We start from the raw sequence: 18,225 nt of genomic DNA, 5'->3' as shown, positions 1-18,225 counted from the left end.
GTCCAACCCAGGTTCCCTGTGACTCCTTCGGAGGTTTTATTTTTTCAGTCAAAGTGAATTTACAATGCTGCAAAACAGAGAAACGCAACACATCCTCATATTGAAGAAGCTGCAACCAGTACTAATTATTTCCAGCTATTTGTACGTTTTGTAATGTAAAGTTGCTAATTAGACGTTTACTCAAAGATTCTACAGGTACAACTGAAGGCAATTCAATGTGGATACATACATATGTTCATACATTTAATTATTTAACACTTCGGCAGGATGTTTTTTCTTACATTTGGTTGAATAATTACACACCATCATTCATTAACATGTTTTAATATTATATATTTAATGTATATATCTAATAAATTCAAAGCAAAGAAAAGGAAAATGGTTTCTTCCTCTCAAGTGTTCAGAACTCAAACACACTCCTAATACTATCAATACACAACTACCACTAATTCTACTTCTGTTACATACTACTAACACGACTGCACCTCTTTCAGCAACAACCGCTGCTTGCTGCTCATTAAGTTAATAGCAAGGAAGAGAAGATGACGAACAGTTATAAGTCATTACACCCAGAGGAGGGGAAGCTGCTCGATGCCAAAAACTACAAACGGAAATCAGTCAGATTTGCTCACATTTGAGGAACATCTACAAAGTTGAGGCTTGCTGCTTGCCACCCAGCACAGCTGCCACTGTGAGACATCTAAACATTCAAACAAATGAAATCTCACCATCTTCTCTTTCCTTTATCTGCTCTGTTCAGATCGCTCCAGTTGTTGTGTAATTTATGGTAATAATACTAAATATGATATACGTTTGCTAACTGTTTTTTAAGCTCTGTTATTAAAGGCCTACTGTATTTGTTGCCTAATAAATCTTATGACCAAAATCTTGCAGCATTAAAATATTTAAGTTTTATGGTCAATTTCTGCCGCCACCCAAAGTTGTTTTATTTATTTTTTTTGCAAAACAATTGTTTTGAGAATGAAAATCTAGTGAAGACACATTCTGTTTTGGACTATGCATCTCCCTGTTATTGTTAGCTTAGCTTCAGCCTAACTGTAAAAATATGAATTGCAACACACAACACGTTACAACACGTCTACAATGTCTGTGATCCATGAAGATTTAGGGGCCCTCTTACGGTCCCCTCTCCATGTGAAGAATCCCACTGTGAGCACCATGACCGGCAGAGCCACGCAGAGCACGATGCGGCTGATGGGCAGCTGGACTGGACCTTCTGAGGAGGACGAAGGAGGCGGAGTCCGGGCGGCGGGAGGATTTTGGAACAAAAAGGCAGAAGTGAAGTCCAGAAACGCCGCCCTGCTGTTCTCTCGGTCGCTCACCTGACACCTCCACTTCCTGTTGTTGTCTTCCCTCTTGAGCTCCGTGACCAGAGTGATGTTGCAGCTGGTGTTGGAGATCAGCTCCTGTCTGAGCAGAGGGGAGAAACACTATTTAAAAACACGTGGAGGAGCCACACTGTTGCACTGGGTGACGTGTTCCTTCATAAACACATGCACACACTAGTATATTTGGACTCAATCCCACACACACCGTCCTGCTGCCACAAATACTCAGTAGAACACCAAATGTGGATTAATCCACCGCTGAAAATAGTCCCCAACAAATGCACTAATTCCTCCTGCTTGTTTGATACAAACTAGAGCTGTCTGTCTCGTGACACGGGGACAATGGATGCGGTGCGAAGGTGTGGAGAGGAGAAAGATCAGCTGGAGGGAACTATGGGAAATGGAAGCAACACAAATGAGCTTTATCATCAGAGCTACTTATGACGTGCTTCCATCACCAAAGAATCTCCATCAGTGGTATGGTGAAGATCCAACCTGTGCCCTGTGTCCAACTCCAGCGACTCTCAAACACGTCATGGTGTTTGCAAGACCAGCCTCACGCGAGGCAGATAGACCTGGCGGCACAACCAGGTCTAAGAACTGTCCAGTGGATGTGGGATGCAGAGGGTTTGTGGCTTCTTCGAACGTCAGACTGTTGAAAGAGTAGGGAAGCGACGGTCAGGCTCTGTGGCAGATCATCAAGGCGGTCTCAGAGGCGGCTGGAAGAAGCAGCCAGTGGATTTGGATCAAGCGGAATGACCCATGCTGGGCTCCAACTATGTCAGCAGAACCCACTTGAGAATCCCCACCTGTTAACCATTCAAGCGTCAACCAGAAAGTTGTCAATTTCGGGACAGTTGGGCACGGCCCACGAGCTGAGGGCTGATCATCCTGCAGCAGGCCGCCCTTGGGGAGGGTGTGTAGTGTTGAAAGCCCGAAACACCCAATGACACAAGGGAACATTACTGATGATGTGTTCTGAGCCCAACTGTCCCAAAATTCGACAACCTAAACCGGACCGAGTTACACTCACACCAGCCGGAAACCCCCCCCCTCGATCGTCAACCACTCAAAACAAGGTTCATTTCCTGGAAGTGCTCACCACCACAAGGGACAGACAAACATCATGTCCTATGTTTTTTGATTCTATCTATTATCTATTTTGATAATATTATTCTTTTTGTGTTTTGTATTTCATTTTGTATTATTTATGTCACTATGGTTTGTTCCATCCATCCGTCCATGATGTTTATCAGTTTAAAACTAGGAATCATTTTGGTTCATACAAAGTTATTTTCCTCAATAATGTAGCACACGACACAGTTGAAAGGTGACGGAGAACCTGGTGTGGTTGCGCAGCAGAGCACCGTCCTCAGCCGCCCAGCTGAGGCTGAACTCGGTGGTGGGCCGTCTGCAGAGCACAGCGTCGTAGTAGGTAAAGAGGGTGCAGCTCAGGGCGAGGCGTCCTCCGGGCTGCAGCTCGGTCACGGTGGAGGGCGAGGTGATGGTGAGGACGGACACGTAGACGGCGGCGATGGACTGTCCGTGCTGCAGGCAGACGTAGGAGCCGGCGTCGCCGGCGTCGAGGGAGCGGAGGGCGAGAGAGCAGTTGGGCGTGACGGACAAGCGGCTAGACTTGTCCGAGTCCGCCCGTACCCGCCCCCCGCTGACCTCCTCGGTGTGTTCCCCGTCTCGGTAGAAGGTCCAGGAGATGAAGGAGCAGTTTAGGGAGGCCGGGCTGAGACACGGCAGGAGGGCGTCGCCTCCAATGCTGCTGTACAAGAACACTGCGTCTGTACTGCACCGCACAGCTGGAGACAGTGAGAACAGCACAAACTCATTTTCACTTCATTACATTAGTCTATAATTTATAGAAATCAACATTTGACTACAGCTTTCAAAAGCTGAGACATGGAGGATTTAAAAGAAGATATAGTGAAGATGTCCCTGAAGCTCTGGGTCACTACCTAATGTATGAGGGGGCTGGATATATTCACTAGAGATTAGATGATTTATAGAATACAACACAATTAAAATGTAGAAATCATTAAACTGAGTCTGTGACTGTAAAACCAAACACTGACCAAATCTCAGGGACAGACATGTTGACGTAGGCTGTACTTAAATACAAGTTTGAGGTACATTTATATTCTCTATTTCAGATGATAATATCTCCACATGTATTTGACTATATCACAATAGAGTATTTTTACATAGTTATATATACTTTTACTAAAGTAAAGTACTTCTTCTACCCCTGACCAAGTAAAAGTGTACCTGTTAGAAGCAGACAGAGCAGCAGGACTCTCATCAGGATTTCTCTGGACGTCATGTCAGAGGTTTCACCTCGACAGCTGCTGCTGCTGCTCTTCCTCCTCTACAGATGTTTGTCTCTCTGCTGCTCTTCCTCCTCTACAGATGTTTGTCTCTGCTGCTCTTCCTCCTCTACAGATGTTTGTCTCTGCTGCTCTTCCTCCTCTACAGATGTTTGTCTCTGCTGCTCTTCCTCCTCTACAGATGTTTGTCTCTGCTGCTCTTCCTCCTCTACAGATGTTTGTCTCTGCTGCTCTTCCTCCTCTACAGATGTTTGTCTCTCTGCTGCTCTTCCTCCTCTACAGATGTTTGTCTCTCTGCTGCTCTTCCTCCTCTACAAATGTTTGTCTCTGCTGCTCTTCCTCCTCTACAGATGTTTGTCTCTCTGCTGCTCTTCCTCCTCTACAGATGTTTGTCTCTCTGCTGCTCTTCCTCCTCTACAGATGTTTGTCTCTCTGCTGCTCTTCCTCCTCTACAGATGTTTGTCTCTCTGCTGCTCTTCCTCCTCTACAGATGTTTGTCTCTCTGCTGCTCTTCCTCCTCTACAGATGTTTGTCTCTCTGCTGCTCTTCCTCCTCTACAGATGTTTGTCTCTGCTGCTCTTCCTCCTCTACAGATGTTTGTCTCTCTGCTGCTCTTCCTCCTCTACAGATGGTTGTCTCTGCTGCTCTTCCTCCTCTACAGATGGTTGTCTCTGCTGCTCTTCCTCCTCTGAAGCAGCAAATAAGAAATAAAAGCATCCTTTTCTTTTCATATGATCCAAGGTGTGAAATGCAACAGTGTGCAACTTTTCACCACCGGGGTTTTTATTTAAGAGGAAGTGTGATTGCATCACGTTGTGGTTAAAACTCATCTCTGTGAGTCACTTTGCTCATCGGCTCTAAACACAGCCGAGGCTCATGAATAATATGAATCACTCATTTAGCAGGTCGTTGGTCACAAACCAAAGTATTGGACAAATTGAAATGTTGACACGATGATGACGCTAAATGGAGAGTCAGGATCACAGACGTTATTATAATTACAATGACCGGCGGCAATCCATGCTACACTTAACCCAAAACCACATGTCCTCGTGGTGGGTCAGGGAGCCACCAAAGGGCGCGGGATTCATCCTCTAGGGATCAAAACCCTCCAGTTGAGATATTTCAGTCTGGACCCAAACGGTGAACCGACTGACCAACCGACCCAGACCGTCATCCAACACCTCCGGTCCAAACACTCCTGCACCATCCAGTTCATCTCATACAGGAGGACACTCCACGGCCCTGATCTCACAGTTCTCTACCGGACAGTGTTTGCACTCACTGATCACCGTTGTTTTTCACACTGATCACACAGGAAGTGGTCTGACATGAAACTACGTCGACTGGTCTCCACCAGTCGACGTAGTTTCATGTCAGACCACTTCCTGTGTGATCCTGCTCTGCTCTGCTCTGCGGTTAATCCTGAATCCTGTTGACGTGCGTGTTCAGCGTTTCAGCGTTTCAGCCTCTCTTCGTTTCTTATAATCAGAGTGGTGTTTGCTCAACGCTGTGGCAGAAACCCCCCTGGTATCACGCATCATTTTGGAGAAACAGATTTTCACTTCATATTTAATTTTTAAGAGCTGCAGTCACTGGTAACTTCTCATAATTAAGATTTCACACACACACACACACACACACACACACACACACACACACACACACACACACACACACACACACACACAGCGTATGATGTTTCTAAAATCTCATCCATTCACACAGATCCAAACATATATGAAGTAGTTAAAATAAGCTCCAACTACGATATTATGTACAGCTCACATATCAACACCTGCATTATAACAGAATGAAACTACAGTATCCTCTCTGTGAACACTTGTGTAATCTTACTGACATTTAAACACGTATTCACTGGTTCATCTGTATTGCATCATACTGTCCTGGTGTTCGTGTTAATATGTCCATTCCCTGGTAGCTGGTCCAGGTACGAGACCAAAGAACGACTTCTAAACCTTCGGAAGTGAAACAACCTTTTTGGTAAAGTTTAGTAGTTGTCCTTTATTCAAATAGCTGCAGATTTCACTGACATTACACAGGATATGAAACAATGAGCATATTGATCAACTAAAACAAGACTAAGCATAAGACAAAGGCCTTGGTCTGGAACCACCACCGTTGATATTCATTACACTCATGCTGTGCTGACCCCTTGTGTACAAATCCAGACCCACATAAAGGAGCCTCACGTGTTTACAGTGTTTAGGATCGACTCGCCGCGTCTGTTCTTCAGATAGTTCCGGTCTCCACCTCTGCTCCGGGTCGTCACCACCAGGTGAACGTGAGTTTGTGGAAGAAGTCGTAGCTCTTGGACAGGAAGCTCTTCTCCACCACGTGGGGCTGGACGCTCACCCTGTAGCCCTGACTCTCGATGTCCGTCTTCACGCAGTCCAGCAGGTCCCCGACGGACAGGGCGGCCTTCCAGGGCCCGAACGTCACCACGGACTCCTTGTCCGCCTCCAGGCTGCCGATGGCGTTGTCGTAGAAGCCCAGGTCCTCCTCCGTCCGCAGCACGCAGATCATGATGGTGGAGCGGCGGGCGGCGATGGCCTCGGCTCTGGCGATGCGAATCAGCACCTGAAGAAGAGCGACATCACTGCGTTCATCCAGTAGATCACAAACATGTCTCTGAAGCATCCAACAACTGGAGAAAAGCCACTGGAGCTACTTTACTGTGAATGAGTTACTTTACATAGATAACAGATCATGTAATCATTCTGGTTATTGTCATATTAAGGCTACAGTCTGTCTTTCTATCGAGTGATTAATATACCACATCTCTTGTTCCTGGAAATAATAGTATTTTCGAACAAAAATAATAATAATAAAATAATAAAAATAACATAATAATAATAAAATAAAAATAAAAATAAGAATAATAAAATAAGAATTCAATAATAATAAGTTGTATTTCAAGTGAATAATAATACTTATTCCGGATTTTTTTGTTGCTGAAAATAATAGTATTTTCAAATAATAACAACAACAATAATAAAAACAATAGTAATAATGAACAGTTATTAAATAATGATAATAAAACCCACTACCATTCATTTTTTCACAATTCAGATAGTGTGCTCTGAGGCCAATCTGAGCTTTTGATGTTACAAAATGTTTATGAAAATATCTGAATAAAAATGTCAACAAGATCAGTCAGTGTAATATATTGTGATGATGACACTGAAGATATGTACATGGGGATAGTTTTGAATGACTTCTGTAGTGAAAGTTAAGGGAACAATCTCAGAAATGTGCAAATATTCACTTTAAAAGTGAATCAGCCGCTCTGATCAGTGTCAGCAGTGAAGAGAGGTTGTTATTGAGCCTGAGCTCAGCTGTCTTTGTCTTCTACAGCCGACACCTGTAGACAACTCACACTCTCAACACACCAGAAGCACACACTCCATCAGCTGACCTCGATGTTTTCTTTGTAGTGCGGGACTCTGGAGAGGAACTGCTGCCTCCCCACCAGCTCCCCGAACAGCTGGGGAGTTTCCTCCAAGCGCTTGATCAGCGGCTGGATGTTGTAGAACACCGCCTCCCTGTGAACCTGCGCACGCACACACACACACACACACACACACACACACACACACACACACACACACACACACACACACACAAATATATACATACTGTATGTAAAACCATGTATGTTCCTGAAGTGACCGTCTGTCTAGCAGTGATGCTGGCGGTCAGACCTCCTGGATGTTCTCCGCGGGCAGCCGGTCCGATCTCAGGAACTCGAGGACGGCCCCGAAGTGTGACCCGTCTCGGTCGATGAAGTAGCGGCCCTGGGCGTCGGCGCGCGCTCTGGGCGGTCTGCTGATCAGCTCGGCCAGCTTGGAGTCCGGGTGTCTCCTGAGCGCGTTCACAGTGGTGCTGAACAGCTGGCCCCCGACGTTCAGCTGCACCACGGGGGAGTGCTGGAGGGGGGGGGGGGGGGGGTTCTTATTTATTAATACAGAAATACCAGAGATATGTTAAAGGTCATTTACAAACTGAGTTTAAAGGCGTACAGTTCTGTTACGTCACTCTGAGATGAACAGTTTGGGGTTTAAGAAGCTAAAGTGAGAGAAGACATTTCATACTGTCGATTAAATGCCGGGAAAACACCTGTAGCTGCACGCACTGGTGCATAACACCTCAGTAACTTTAACACACACACACACACACACACACACAGAACACTGTTCTGTTCATGTGAAGGTGAACACGTTCTATAAAGAAGAGGGGAATCCATAAATGAATGATCGAAACACTAATGTTGAAAGACATGGATCACTAGTCTCTGTCAGAATACAGTCATATTATTGACTCTGTACTATTGAGGCTCGTGACGATTCTGTTAAAGATACGAGTCTTAAATCTGTTTGATCAAATTAAACAAGTTCATTTAACTTAAAAACAAAGCTTCATGCAGTGATTTGAACTCTGACCTTTTGAATCACTTGGTTTCATACTGAGGTGAACATAAACAGAGTACATTTCCTCAGTAGTATTTGATCTTTGAGATGTATTTCATTACGTATACTTCTATTCTACTACATTCAGAAGAAGTACTCTTAACTCCACATTTGTTCCATTTTACTGTCAAATACTTTGTTGAATACAAATTCTCACTGTGGTACAATTTACGTGTTAAAGATCTTCCAGCGCGAGACGCACTCTTTACTCTCTCAGGTGAATAACTGGGGAGTTTCCTCCTAAACTCCTGTGACACAGGACGACGATGAACCGCCTTCAAGGAAGTGCTTCACACCTGAGTAGATCGCAGGTATCAGCTGTACAGAATGGGCTCACTAGGATTCCTAAACGCAGTGCTGTCTAACCGGCGCGCGCGTCCATCCACCTGTTCAGCTTAACTTTAGCTCTCGCTGCTCCACTCACTATACAAGCCGCCATGTTAATAGTGTGGTGTTTCTTACTGGTTCTGCGGGTACAGCCTGCTTCTCAGATGATTTGTAGTCCGGCAGACTCATCTTGACCCGTAGAGGTACCTGGGAGCTGTGGTTTGTTTGTAACTGCTCGACAGGTAGGAGGCAGGGGGCGGGGCCTGAGCCGGACCTGACTCACTCGGTAGAAATGTCTCTGACCGATTCCACTCCTAACTCCTGCATCACGTGTTTCATTATGCTAATCAATGAGAAAGCAGAAACACAGCTGGACTGACTACAGTGTCTTCACTCGTTACGCCCGTTATGGTTTTATATATTATATAAATATTATTCATTATATAGTTGATGTTATATGGACATCACAGTAGCATTAGGATTGTAACATATTTATGCTTAAGGACCACGACCACTGTTTAGTGTTTGTAGAGAAAGAAAGCACATCCACAAAGTACAGGTGTGAGAACAACGATTCTCCTTCAGCCATGATTTAATACCTTATTAAAAACATTACAATTGTGTTGCAGTTTTAATTCAGTTGGTAGACAGGTCCATAGTTCTGCTCCTTTAACAGAAGACTGATTGTCCAAATGAGGTTTTGCATAAAGTAACAGTTCCAGTTCTGAGGCCTGAGTTCACTCTGCTGGTGTCTTATAATGAAGCCATGAAGCAGGAAGGAGCATCACCATGAAGGCATTTAAAGCAAGCTTTAAGTTGGAGCTCATGAAGCTTTCAAAGATAAACGTTTCTAAGATCTGACAATGGTTCCATCATATTTCATGTCTGGTTTGCATTCACTTTAATCTTTCTGTTTTGACTGTTCAACAGTGTAGGACGTTACAGATACATGATGCAACATAAATAGAACTAAAGGTTTATGAATGTAAGACCATCAGCAGCATGTTGATAACTGATCACTGTTATGATGCCTCCAAAGTCTTACCAGTTAAACAGAAATGAACACTTCAGTGAAGAGTGATTGACTGTAGCAACATATACACGTTCATCTACATAGTCAAATTAATCTTATTGGCCAACATCTTTATGGTAAACTTGTAGAGTGCTGAGTGAGATTTTATTTATGTGCAAAATCATCTTTTTGCGTTAAATGTAACATTTGAGTTTCTATCAAACTGACTTCAGGACAATCAAACAGTAACAAAGTGACCACAACACAGTAGATGTATTTTCCAGAATTTATTGTTTTTGTACACAAAAGTCAGAAGGTCTTTGCTTCCATCTGGTGGAACACTGCAAACCTGCAAGACAAAAGACAAGCAGAATCAGAAGAACATTCTGACCAACACGGGTTATTACTTTACTTTACTAATGACTAAACCAATTAAAGGCTCCAACCCAAGTCACACATGTTACATATCCAGTACATTAAGACATGTTGGGATAAAAGCAGCAGTTTGGGTAGAACCTGGTGTCGTTGGCAATAACTGTTGGGAGTCGATCCACCAGCTTTGGTCTTTATAGCCATGCTATGAACAATCTGATTTGTGCTGCTTCAACCCTTCTCAGACAAATGCCTCGAATGTCTTCAACCAAGAGAGACTCTCTGCTCTGAGCAGAACCACAGAACGTGAATCTGCACCAGGAACCCCCAGAACCAGAGTCCTGTTCCGACTCGTCATCGTATCATCACTGAAGGGACAGAACCTGTGGTCCGTGTTTCTGATACACATCGTCCGGCTGGAGAGGAAACCGTCTTTGACATGAACAAACACCAGTTTTACATCGTTTTATTCATTTAGTTTCTTAAAATAACAGCTGGTCTACCAACTATATTTATCCAACTGAATCATTTGTATTTTATGTTTAACTTGATTTTATTCTAAGTCCCTGAGAATTGAGAATCACTAAACCTCTTACCCTCTATGCGGTGGGTACAGGTGTTCCCTGGGGCATGGGGGGCGCCTCTGGCTTGGCCCCCTTCTGCTCAGATGTGGGTGTGGTGGGCAGCTGCTCATCCTTGGGCTCCACAATGCTGACGTGGTCGGGCAGGGGCTTCTTGGGGCCGATCTTACCGCTGGGGTCCCAGGGCAGCATGATTTTGACCTTGATGCCCAGCACACCTGAGGATGAGCAGGAAGCACATCAACGAACAAGTTCGAGCACAAAGGAGAACCCAAAGCTAGAAGCACAAAGGAGAACCCAAAGCTAGAAGCATGGAGGAGAACGGGAACGCATCGCCCGCTAGAGCGCCCCCGGTGGAGCTGGACTCACCCTGCCTCAGCAGGACGTGGCGGACGGCTGTGTCGACGTAGTAGTTGACGGGGTCTCCGCTGTGGATCATCAGGCCGTCCACAAACTTCATGGACTTGGCCCTCTGGCCCCTCAGCTTGCCGGACACCACGACCTCGCAGCCCTTAGCTCCGCTCTCCATGATGAACCTCAGAACACCATAGCAGGCCCTGAACAGAGGAGTCAGTGAGGTCACTAGATACAGACGGCTCATTTCTGTCCAAAGAGCTGAAGTTCATCCTGTGAAAAGCTAGTATTCATGTGAAGCTGGTAGAATTTAGCACCATTGATACGTAACAGTAAATTCACTTCACCACGTTACATTCAGCAGCAACACTGTGCTGCTTCAACCCTTCTCAGACAAATGCCTCGAATGTCTTCAACCAAGAGAGACTCTCTGCTCTGAGGGACCGGAGCAGAACCACAGAACGTGAATCTGCACCAGGAACCCCCAGAACCAGAGTCCTGTTCCGACTCGTCATCGTATCATCACTGAAGGGACAGAACCTGACACGACGCAAACTCTTCTTCTTACAGCGCTCACATGAAGACTACGATGGTCAGACATTTACTGAACCTGCAGCTGCTGATGTGCAGGCCTGTGTTTGCTTAGTTGTGTGTATTATTTACTTATTTTACTCTCATCAGATCTTTTTATATTATGACTCAAACATTCAGTGATTTGTTTCAGGGTTGAACATCAGCACCAGTCAAACGATGATCACCGAGTGGCTGCTAGATTATTGGATTCTGTGTTTTACGTCACTATTCAGAGATATGTTCTTAATGGATCATTATCACAGATTAAACATCCAGTAGTTATGGACTCTTTGGTCCGCCTGCTTCACGGTGCTTTCAATATCAAGAACCTCCACGAGAAGCTCGTCAGAGGAGGCCCACAGTCACCGATCAGTCACTGAGGGACCGGAACAGAAACGTGAACGAGTCCAAGACCATTAAAGCCGGACCCCTGCAGCAGAGACGCCGGTTTGTCATGTAAGCTACACATTTTAAGTGGCGATACATTTGAGTAAAGATAGCTACATGTCATCTTAAAAGATAAAGAACCTGTGGAATGAGTTCTGCAGGAGGCAGTACATGTGGACCGCACCGCTTACCTACGCACAGCCAGACCTCCCAGCAGCTTGTAGCGCAGAGACTCGGCCTGAGCGATGGCACACAGACCACGGGTGGCAACCTTCTCAGCATACAGCTAGCAGAGGACAGAGAGGGGCAGCGGTCAAACATCCTGAAGGCTGGCAACGCAACACTGCAGGTGAGCTTCAACGGTCCACTGGTCAGTACCGGTGCGTGTTCAGAACGTGAACTTAAAGACAGACGCATGAATGTTCTCTAGACGTCACACGCTCATGAGATCACTGCTGCCCTTCTACCCTTCTCAGACAAATGCCTCTGTGTCTTCACGTGAAGAGGACTCCCTGACCTGAGGAACTGGAGCAGAACCACAGAACGTGGACCTGAACCAGTAACCCCCAGAACCGGAGTCCCGTTCCGTCTCGTCATCGTATCATCACTGAAGGGAGGCCGTTTAAGATGTTGACGTCTTTGCTCCTGCATCATTTCATTCTCAAAATAAACGTCATGCGTCTTAATATTTGACTACAGTCAGTAACTATCAGCTGTGTCGTAGTTCAAGGCTTTGGTTTTAAGTGTCAACAACAAACAAAGAGTCAAATAAAACAGTTCTGAGTTGCAAAAGACAAGATAACATCTGAGCAGCTGTTGTGTAAAAAGAGTTGGAGATTTAAAATAGTTTTTTACTACAGTATAAAGGTTTGTTCACATCACTGGTTGGGGGTTCTTACCTCGACGCTGCCCTCAGGGAAACCAAACCTCTTCTGGACCACAGCGGTCAGCTCTCTGATCCGACGGCCCTTCTCTCCCAGAACATTCTGGGTCCTACAGGCGGGTAAACACACCAAGGATTACATACAAGTCCTGGCAAAAGAAACAATGTTCACAGTTCTGTTTGGTCAGTTTTTAACAGCGCTGAAGATCACGACCGAGCCGTGATCTTTGGTTCTGTCCCATTCACTTCACTACGTTACATTCAGCAGCAACACTGTGCTGCTTCAACCCTTCTCAGACAAATGCCTCGAATGTCTTCAACCAGAAGGGACTCTCTGCTCTGAGGGACCGGAGCAGAACCACAGAACATGAATCTGCACCAGAAACCCCCCAGAACCAGAGTCCTGTTCCGACTCGTCATCGTATCATCACTGAAGGGACGCGTAACAAACGCCCGGCTCCCTGCAACAGATTCAACACGTATGAATATCAGAGTAAAATGCAGACTCACCTCGTGGCCAGGATGATGATCTCAGTCCTGGTTGGGGTCACGCGCACCTCCACACCGGAGTAGCCATCCTCAGCAAGCTCACGGGTCAGGAACTCGTTCAGCTCGGCCTTGAAGATACCGTCTGAGACGAACTGAGGAGAGAGGACAGGGTCAGCGTCCCTACTGTAAACCGGACCACCAGAGAGACGGACCGGGGACGAAACGCAGGGACCGTCTGAGGACAGACGAGGAAACACAAAAGGTGCTTCATAACGGAAACGTGACTTCAGCCACTGCTACCTTCACTTCTAGTGAGTTAGATTTAAGTCCAATGGAAGATGAACTCCATATTTAATAACTATACATATATGAACGCACTGAGTACCACAGCGAGCAGCTCAGTAACCGGCTTGTGTTTTACCAGCTGCCTAGTTCTGCACTACCAGAACCACATGATACATGTTTTGAGGTTAAACCTAAATACTGTCCTCAGTCGACTACAGCCGTTCAAAATTAACTCATGTTCACTGTCCACGGCAACCATTAAACGTTTTAATTAACTGCGTATATTTCGTTTATTTATCCAAACTTAACGCCGCTTTCTCTACGATAACGTTCATATGGCTGTGACGCTATCTCACTAGCTAGCTAACGTTGCTCCACATTCTGAACAAGTTCCGTTAACAGGAGACGAGCAGAGACACTTCACGGGGCCTGAAGTCTGGTAAAAATGTTTTAATTGAGTTTTAACCGAGTACCGGGCTCGAGTCTGCGGGTAACGGGTCGTTAACTCGTAACCGGCCGAGGCGGAGAGAGCCATGCTAGCTAGCCAAATGAGGACGCGGCGCCGGCACCATCTGGATTAATCCTACCAGGACCGACGGTTCACAAGTTCGACTAACACCGGAATGAACACGGACCGGTCGTATCCAAACGAATCTGACCCCATTTGTACGTATACCGGCTGTCTGTGTGAGCAAAACGGAGATTATTCAGCGCTAACCTTCCTCTTCTTGGAGATTTGCACCGCCATCTTCCGAAAGGCCGTAGACAGGAAAGGACCCTCAGCGGACACGGAAATGGATTTATACCAAAATCACTAACTTCCGGTGACGCCATGTTCAGGCTGCCGCTGGGACTTGTAGTTTCTTTAACGATGCAGGACGATCATATCTGGACGTAGCCATGTTAGTATTAATGTTATAAGTAGCCCATCTTATGGAAGCCCATTAAAACAAATAAAGATCCTGTAAGTCATAATGACATACTATTATAATAGTGTCTCATAATTATGACTCAGCATCTCATAATAATGAGACTCGTTTCATAGGGTTAGGGTTAAGGCCTATGTGTCAAAGCAACAGAAGCAGGTGGATGAGACAAAGCTGAGCAGATCCAAATGGACACCATCATTGAAGACTACTTTAGACGTGGATTCATAATTGGTGACATTTTAGTAATTTCTGTATACCACGCCTCCAAGTGGGAAACTTGCGCTAATGACCTCACTCTCTCCAACAGAAGAGGTATGAGGCCATCTAATTCAGGGAACTTGTATGGCTGTGGACCAGGTGATGCCCACAGCCAACAGTGTCTGCTGTCTTCAGAGCTTTGAGCTCCAGCAGGGGTTCTTGAGGAGGTCGGTTGCTGTCGAATGAGATCGAGGGCCACGTTGACAGCTTCTTCTACAGACCTGTTAGCTCTGTAGGTAACCTGCATGGGGTCCAGAAGAAGTTTGGGATCCACTGCTCTAGAGCAACGTTCAGATGAGAGGATCCCCGTTGTGCTCCTGCATCAGTGCATGAAACACTATGATTCAAACTACTCCAGTAATCCACAGCTACTGGTTGTAATGTGTCAATAAACATCTCAATAAACGGCAGAAACACACTTCAAAGACTCAATGAAAACATGCAAATGATAAAGAAGGAGGGATGAAGAGGAGTACTTCTATTTTACAAGTTTGAAATAAAGATTCACACAAGAGCACCTTAAATCAAACATGTTACATGTGACACATGTTCAGAGTCATTAATGTTGAGACACATTGTTCTATTATAATTTTTACATTTATTTTTACATTTATTGATGAAGTGTTTGTGAAGTTGTTGTTTGACCATAAATTATACAATCCCTATGTACTGGTCCAGTCTTCATACATGAATTAGTTTCTTAGAAGTCAGGGATTCTGTTGCTGAGTCCAATGTTCCCACTGTGAGATTGAACTTCATTTCCACGGTCCCACTTTACAGCCATGAGGCTCTGCTGAAGCTTTCAGGTCTAAACGTGCGTCACCTTCTGAGAGGAACATTTCTCTCTGTGGAACTGAGACAATCATCGTCCAATCACACTCATGTCTGTCACACACACGACGCAACATAGCAGCATCTAAGGAAACACACACACACACACACACACACACACACACACACACACACACACACACAGAGGGTGTACGTCACTACAGCCTCCACTAGGTGGCGTCACGTCTCTACCTCTCTTCTTGCTCCAGGATCTTTAACTCTCCTCAAATAACACATAAATGCACTCTGTCTTTATGAAGGAGCTAAAGTGTGACGAGCATTCAAGTGACCGTCTGTCACATATATGTCATTTGTCAAACTGTCATTTAAGACCTTGTGTAACAGTAAAGTCATCAAGTTTAGACACTAGTCAATGTATTTTGTTTCATGGAAACTTAACTTTGATGTTGTTGCACAAGGCACTGCACTAGAATGATTCCTTTTAATCTGCTTTCAGCAAACTCTTTGTTCTGATTGGATCCCAGCGGGTCACAGGAGAGATGTTCTGACAGCTCATTACCTCACGTTAGTGAACCGCCTGCTGAAAAGACTTAATCCCTGCTTCAAATGACAGGCGTACAGCAGTAGGTGCTGAAGCTACTGCTGTGTTTCCTTCTTCTGGCTCCTGACAGTTATAATAAAGTGTGTATTACAGTCTTTAAAGTGTGTATTACAGTTTATAAAGTGTGTATTACAGTCTTTAAAGTGTGTATTACAGTTTATAAAGGTGCCACCGTCCTCGTTCCGTCTGAAGCTCTCGTGAGTCTTCAGCCTTCTCTGTTAGACAAATCAAGTGGACATCATCCAAACGTCGTCCTTTAAGTATGAACTGGCCTCTTTGCGTTGCTGTCCATCATTACTGCCCGTGGAAACACAAACAGGGAGTTTTGGTTCAGCAACTTTTATTTTGGAAGATACCTACTTGATTACATTTTTTGCAAACATATTCATGAGCAGAAAGGAGACTGTGGAGGAGTGTTTGGACGCTCCTCTGGGTACTTGACTATGATTTTACAGTGACTCTCACAGTGTTTATGGTCACTGTGAAAACAGTGCCACGTTGTGAGCCGGCACGGTGTGAGCGGGCACGATGTGAGCGGGCACGTTGTGAGCGGGCACGTTGTGAGCGGGCACGGTGTGAGCGGGCACGGTGTGAGCGGGCACGGTGTGAGCGGGCACGTTGTTCCCGTGACATGGATGTGACACAAGGTGATGCTCAGAAGCGGCGGTGTTCCTTCACTGCTCCTCTGCTGCAAGAGGTTCCCAGTGGGACTGAAAGACGGGAACACAGAGGATCCACTCACAGAGGGACGACTGGGCCTTTCTCAATACCAACACCCATTCTTCTCTTCTCTTCTCTCTTTAAAAATGATTAAATGATAAAATAGTTTTAACTTTGTGATTCCGTCAGGGCCAGCAGAGAAGGCTTTGCTGGCCCTGACGGCCCACCTCTGACATGTAGCATGGTACACACATACAGAGCTGTAGACAACCCTTTGTTTGCTCACAATGCTCCAACTCTAAAGACTCAATGCTTCTTCTAAAGTCATGCTACGTCTCTCTGGTTGCAGCGACTGACTGACTTCACTGTGAATGTTAACGCTAGCTGAACTTGAGCCGGAGGTCGCTCACATATTGATTCCAGAATCTACTTCAAATTTATCTTCAACACAACTCTGCTGTTTGATTTGTGGGACATTTCTAATTCATTTCAGTGACCCCTACACACACACACACACACACACACACACACACACACACACACACACACACACACACACACACACACACACACACACGCCTCTCTTAAACTTCTCCTCAAACTCTTCCGTTCCCTCCTGAGCGACCCGTTAATCAGTAATTCTTTTTTCTCTCACTCCCCTCTCTGTTGAAGCTCCAACACAAACCTTTTCCTGCTGCGGAACTCCTCCAAATCACTTCATTCACCCATCTCTAACCCCCCCCCCCCCCCCCCCCCCCCCCCCACACACACACACACACACACACACACACACACACACACACACACACACAGGGAAGCTGCCCCTCCCCCTCTCTCCCAGGATGATTCCAGTCCATTCCCATTGAGCTGCATTAGCATACAGATGTTCCACTGAAAAGGGAAAGCAGGGAAACACAAAGGGGCCCGCAGGACCAGGAGGGGAGGGAGGGGTCGAGGGGCTGCACAGGGATGGCCCTTGGCCTTTTTAAGGTCTTACAGACACACACACACACACATTCATGCACACCCACAGACACACACACCCACATACACACAAACGCGGGTATTGAATGGTAAGTAGCCATGGGGGTTGTGGGAGTCTGCTCCTGCCTCACTCTACTGTTATTCATTCACTAGAGGGAAATCCTCAGCCTGCCTCAGCTGAATGCCAACACACACACACACACACACACACACACACACACACACACACACACACACACACAAGCATGCGCAGGGCAACCTCCTTTGCCTATGCACTGAGACACAATGCACACACACACACACACACACACACACACACACACACACACGAACATACACTTGTTGTCATATTTAATGGGAACACAAACAGCTGTAGAAGCTCCAGTATGAGATCAATAATAATAACAATAACTTAGTTGTTGTTTGACGTTAGTCGTGTATCTTAAACACTGTTAGGTGATTCAGGAGGGACAGCAGGTTCCAGTCTGTATTTAAACCTAACTTTCATTTTATTGCACTTCTTCACACAATTATTTTGTATTTTTTACTCCATTATTTGTACT

At 45.5% G+C, this 18,225-nt stretch overlaps 3 protein-coding genes and 4 non-coding genes across 7 annotated transcripts; all 7 read right to left on the bottom strand.

Annotated features, from left to right (window-relative positions):
- Window positions 1-17: 17 nt before the first annotated feature.
- LOC137876840 (uncharacterized) lies at window positions 18-4,353 on the bottom strand. Its single transcript, XM_068716640.1, has 3 exons — window positions 3,627-4,353; window positions 2,692-3,160; window positions 18-1,431 (listed from the first exon to the last, which is right to left on the bottom strand). The coding sequence occupies exons 1-3, from the start codon at window positions 3,679-3,681 to the stop codon at window positions 1,089-1,091; spliced, it is 867 nt and encodes a 288-aa protein (XP_068572741.1). The 5' UTR covers window positions 3,682-4,353; the 3' UTR covers window positions 18-1,088.
- A 1,337-nt stretch (window positions 4,354-5,690) lies between these two features.
- kctd14 (potassium channel tetramerization domain containing 14) lies at window positions 5,691-8,749 on the bottom strand. Its single transcript, XM_068730579.1, has 4 exons — window positions 8,638-8,749; window positions 7,411-7,635; window positions 7,125-7,259; window positions 5,691-6,286 (listed from the first exon to the last, which is right to left on the bottom strand). The coding sequence occupies exons 1-4, from the start codon at window positions 8,689-8,691 to the stop codon at window positions 5,975-5,977; spliced, it is 726 nt and encodes a 241-aa protein (XP_068586680.1). The 5' UTR covers window positions 8,692-8,749; the 3' UTR covers window positions 5,691-5,974.
- Window positions 8,750-9,786: 1,037 nt separating this feature from the next.
- rps3 (ribosomal protein S3) lies at window positions 9,787-14,215 on the bottom strand. Its single transcript, XM_068716636.1, has 7 exons — window positions 14,157-14,215; window positions 13,175-13,305; window positions 12,681-12,774; window positions 11,973-12,067; window positions 10,837-11,024; window positions 10,483-10,685; window positions 9,787-9,863 (listed from the first exon to the last, which is right to left on the bottom strand). The coding sequence occupies exons 1-6, from the start codon at window positions 14,184-14,186 to the stop codon at window positions 10,486-10,488; spliced, it is 738 nt and encodes a 245-aa protein (XP_068572737.1). The 5' UTR covers window positions 14,187-14,215; the 3' UTR covers window positions 9,787-9,863; window positions 10,483-10,485.
- Window positions 10,123-10,260, bottom strand: LOC137877057 (small nucleolar RNA SNORD15). The gene has a single exon (XR_011103501.1). It is a non-coding gene; the product is annotated as a small nucleolar RNA SNORD15 (small nucleolar RNA).
- On the bottom strand, window positions 11,206-11,352 carry LOC137877044 (small nucleolar RNA SNORD15). The gene has a single exon (XR_011103499.1). It is a non-coding gene; the product is annotated as a small nucleolar RNA SNORD15 (small nucleolar RNA).
- LOC137877109 (small nucleolar RNA SNORD15) lies at window positions 12,249-12,394 on the bottom strand. Its single transcript, XR_011103511.1, has one exon. It is a non-coding gene; the product is annotated as a small nucleolar RNA SNORD15 (small nucleolar RNA).
- Window positions 12,953-13,100, bottom strand: LOC137877050 (small nucleolar RNA SNORD15). Its single transcript, XR_011103500.1, has one exon. It is a non-coding gene; the product is annotated as a small nucleolar RNA SNORD15 (small nucleolar RNA).
- Window positions 14,216-18,225: the final 4,010 nt, after the last annotated feature.

The sequence above is a fragment of the Cebidichthys violaceus genome, unplaced genomic scaffold (genome assembly GCF_023349555.1).
Source record: "Cebidichthys violaceus isolate CVI_PGR_0920_01 unplaced genomic scaffold, fCebVio1.0.p SCAF_1, whole genome shotgun sequence".
Classification (NCBI taxonomy): domain Eukaryota; kingdom Metazoa; phylum Chordata; class Actinopteri; order Perciformes; family Stichaeidae; genus Cebidichthys; species Cebidichthys violaceus.
This window is presented reverse-complemented; position numbering and strand designations above follow the sequence as displayed.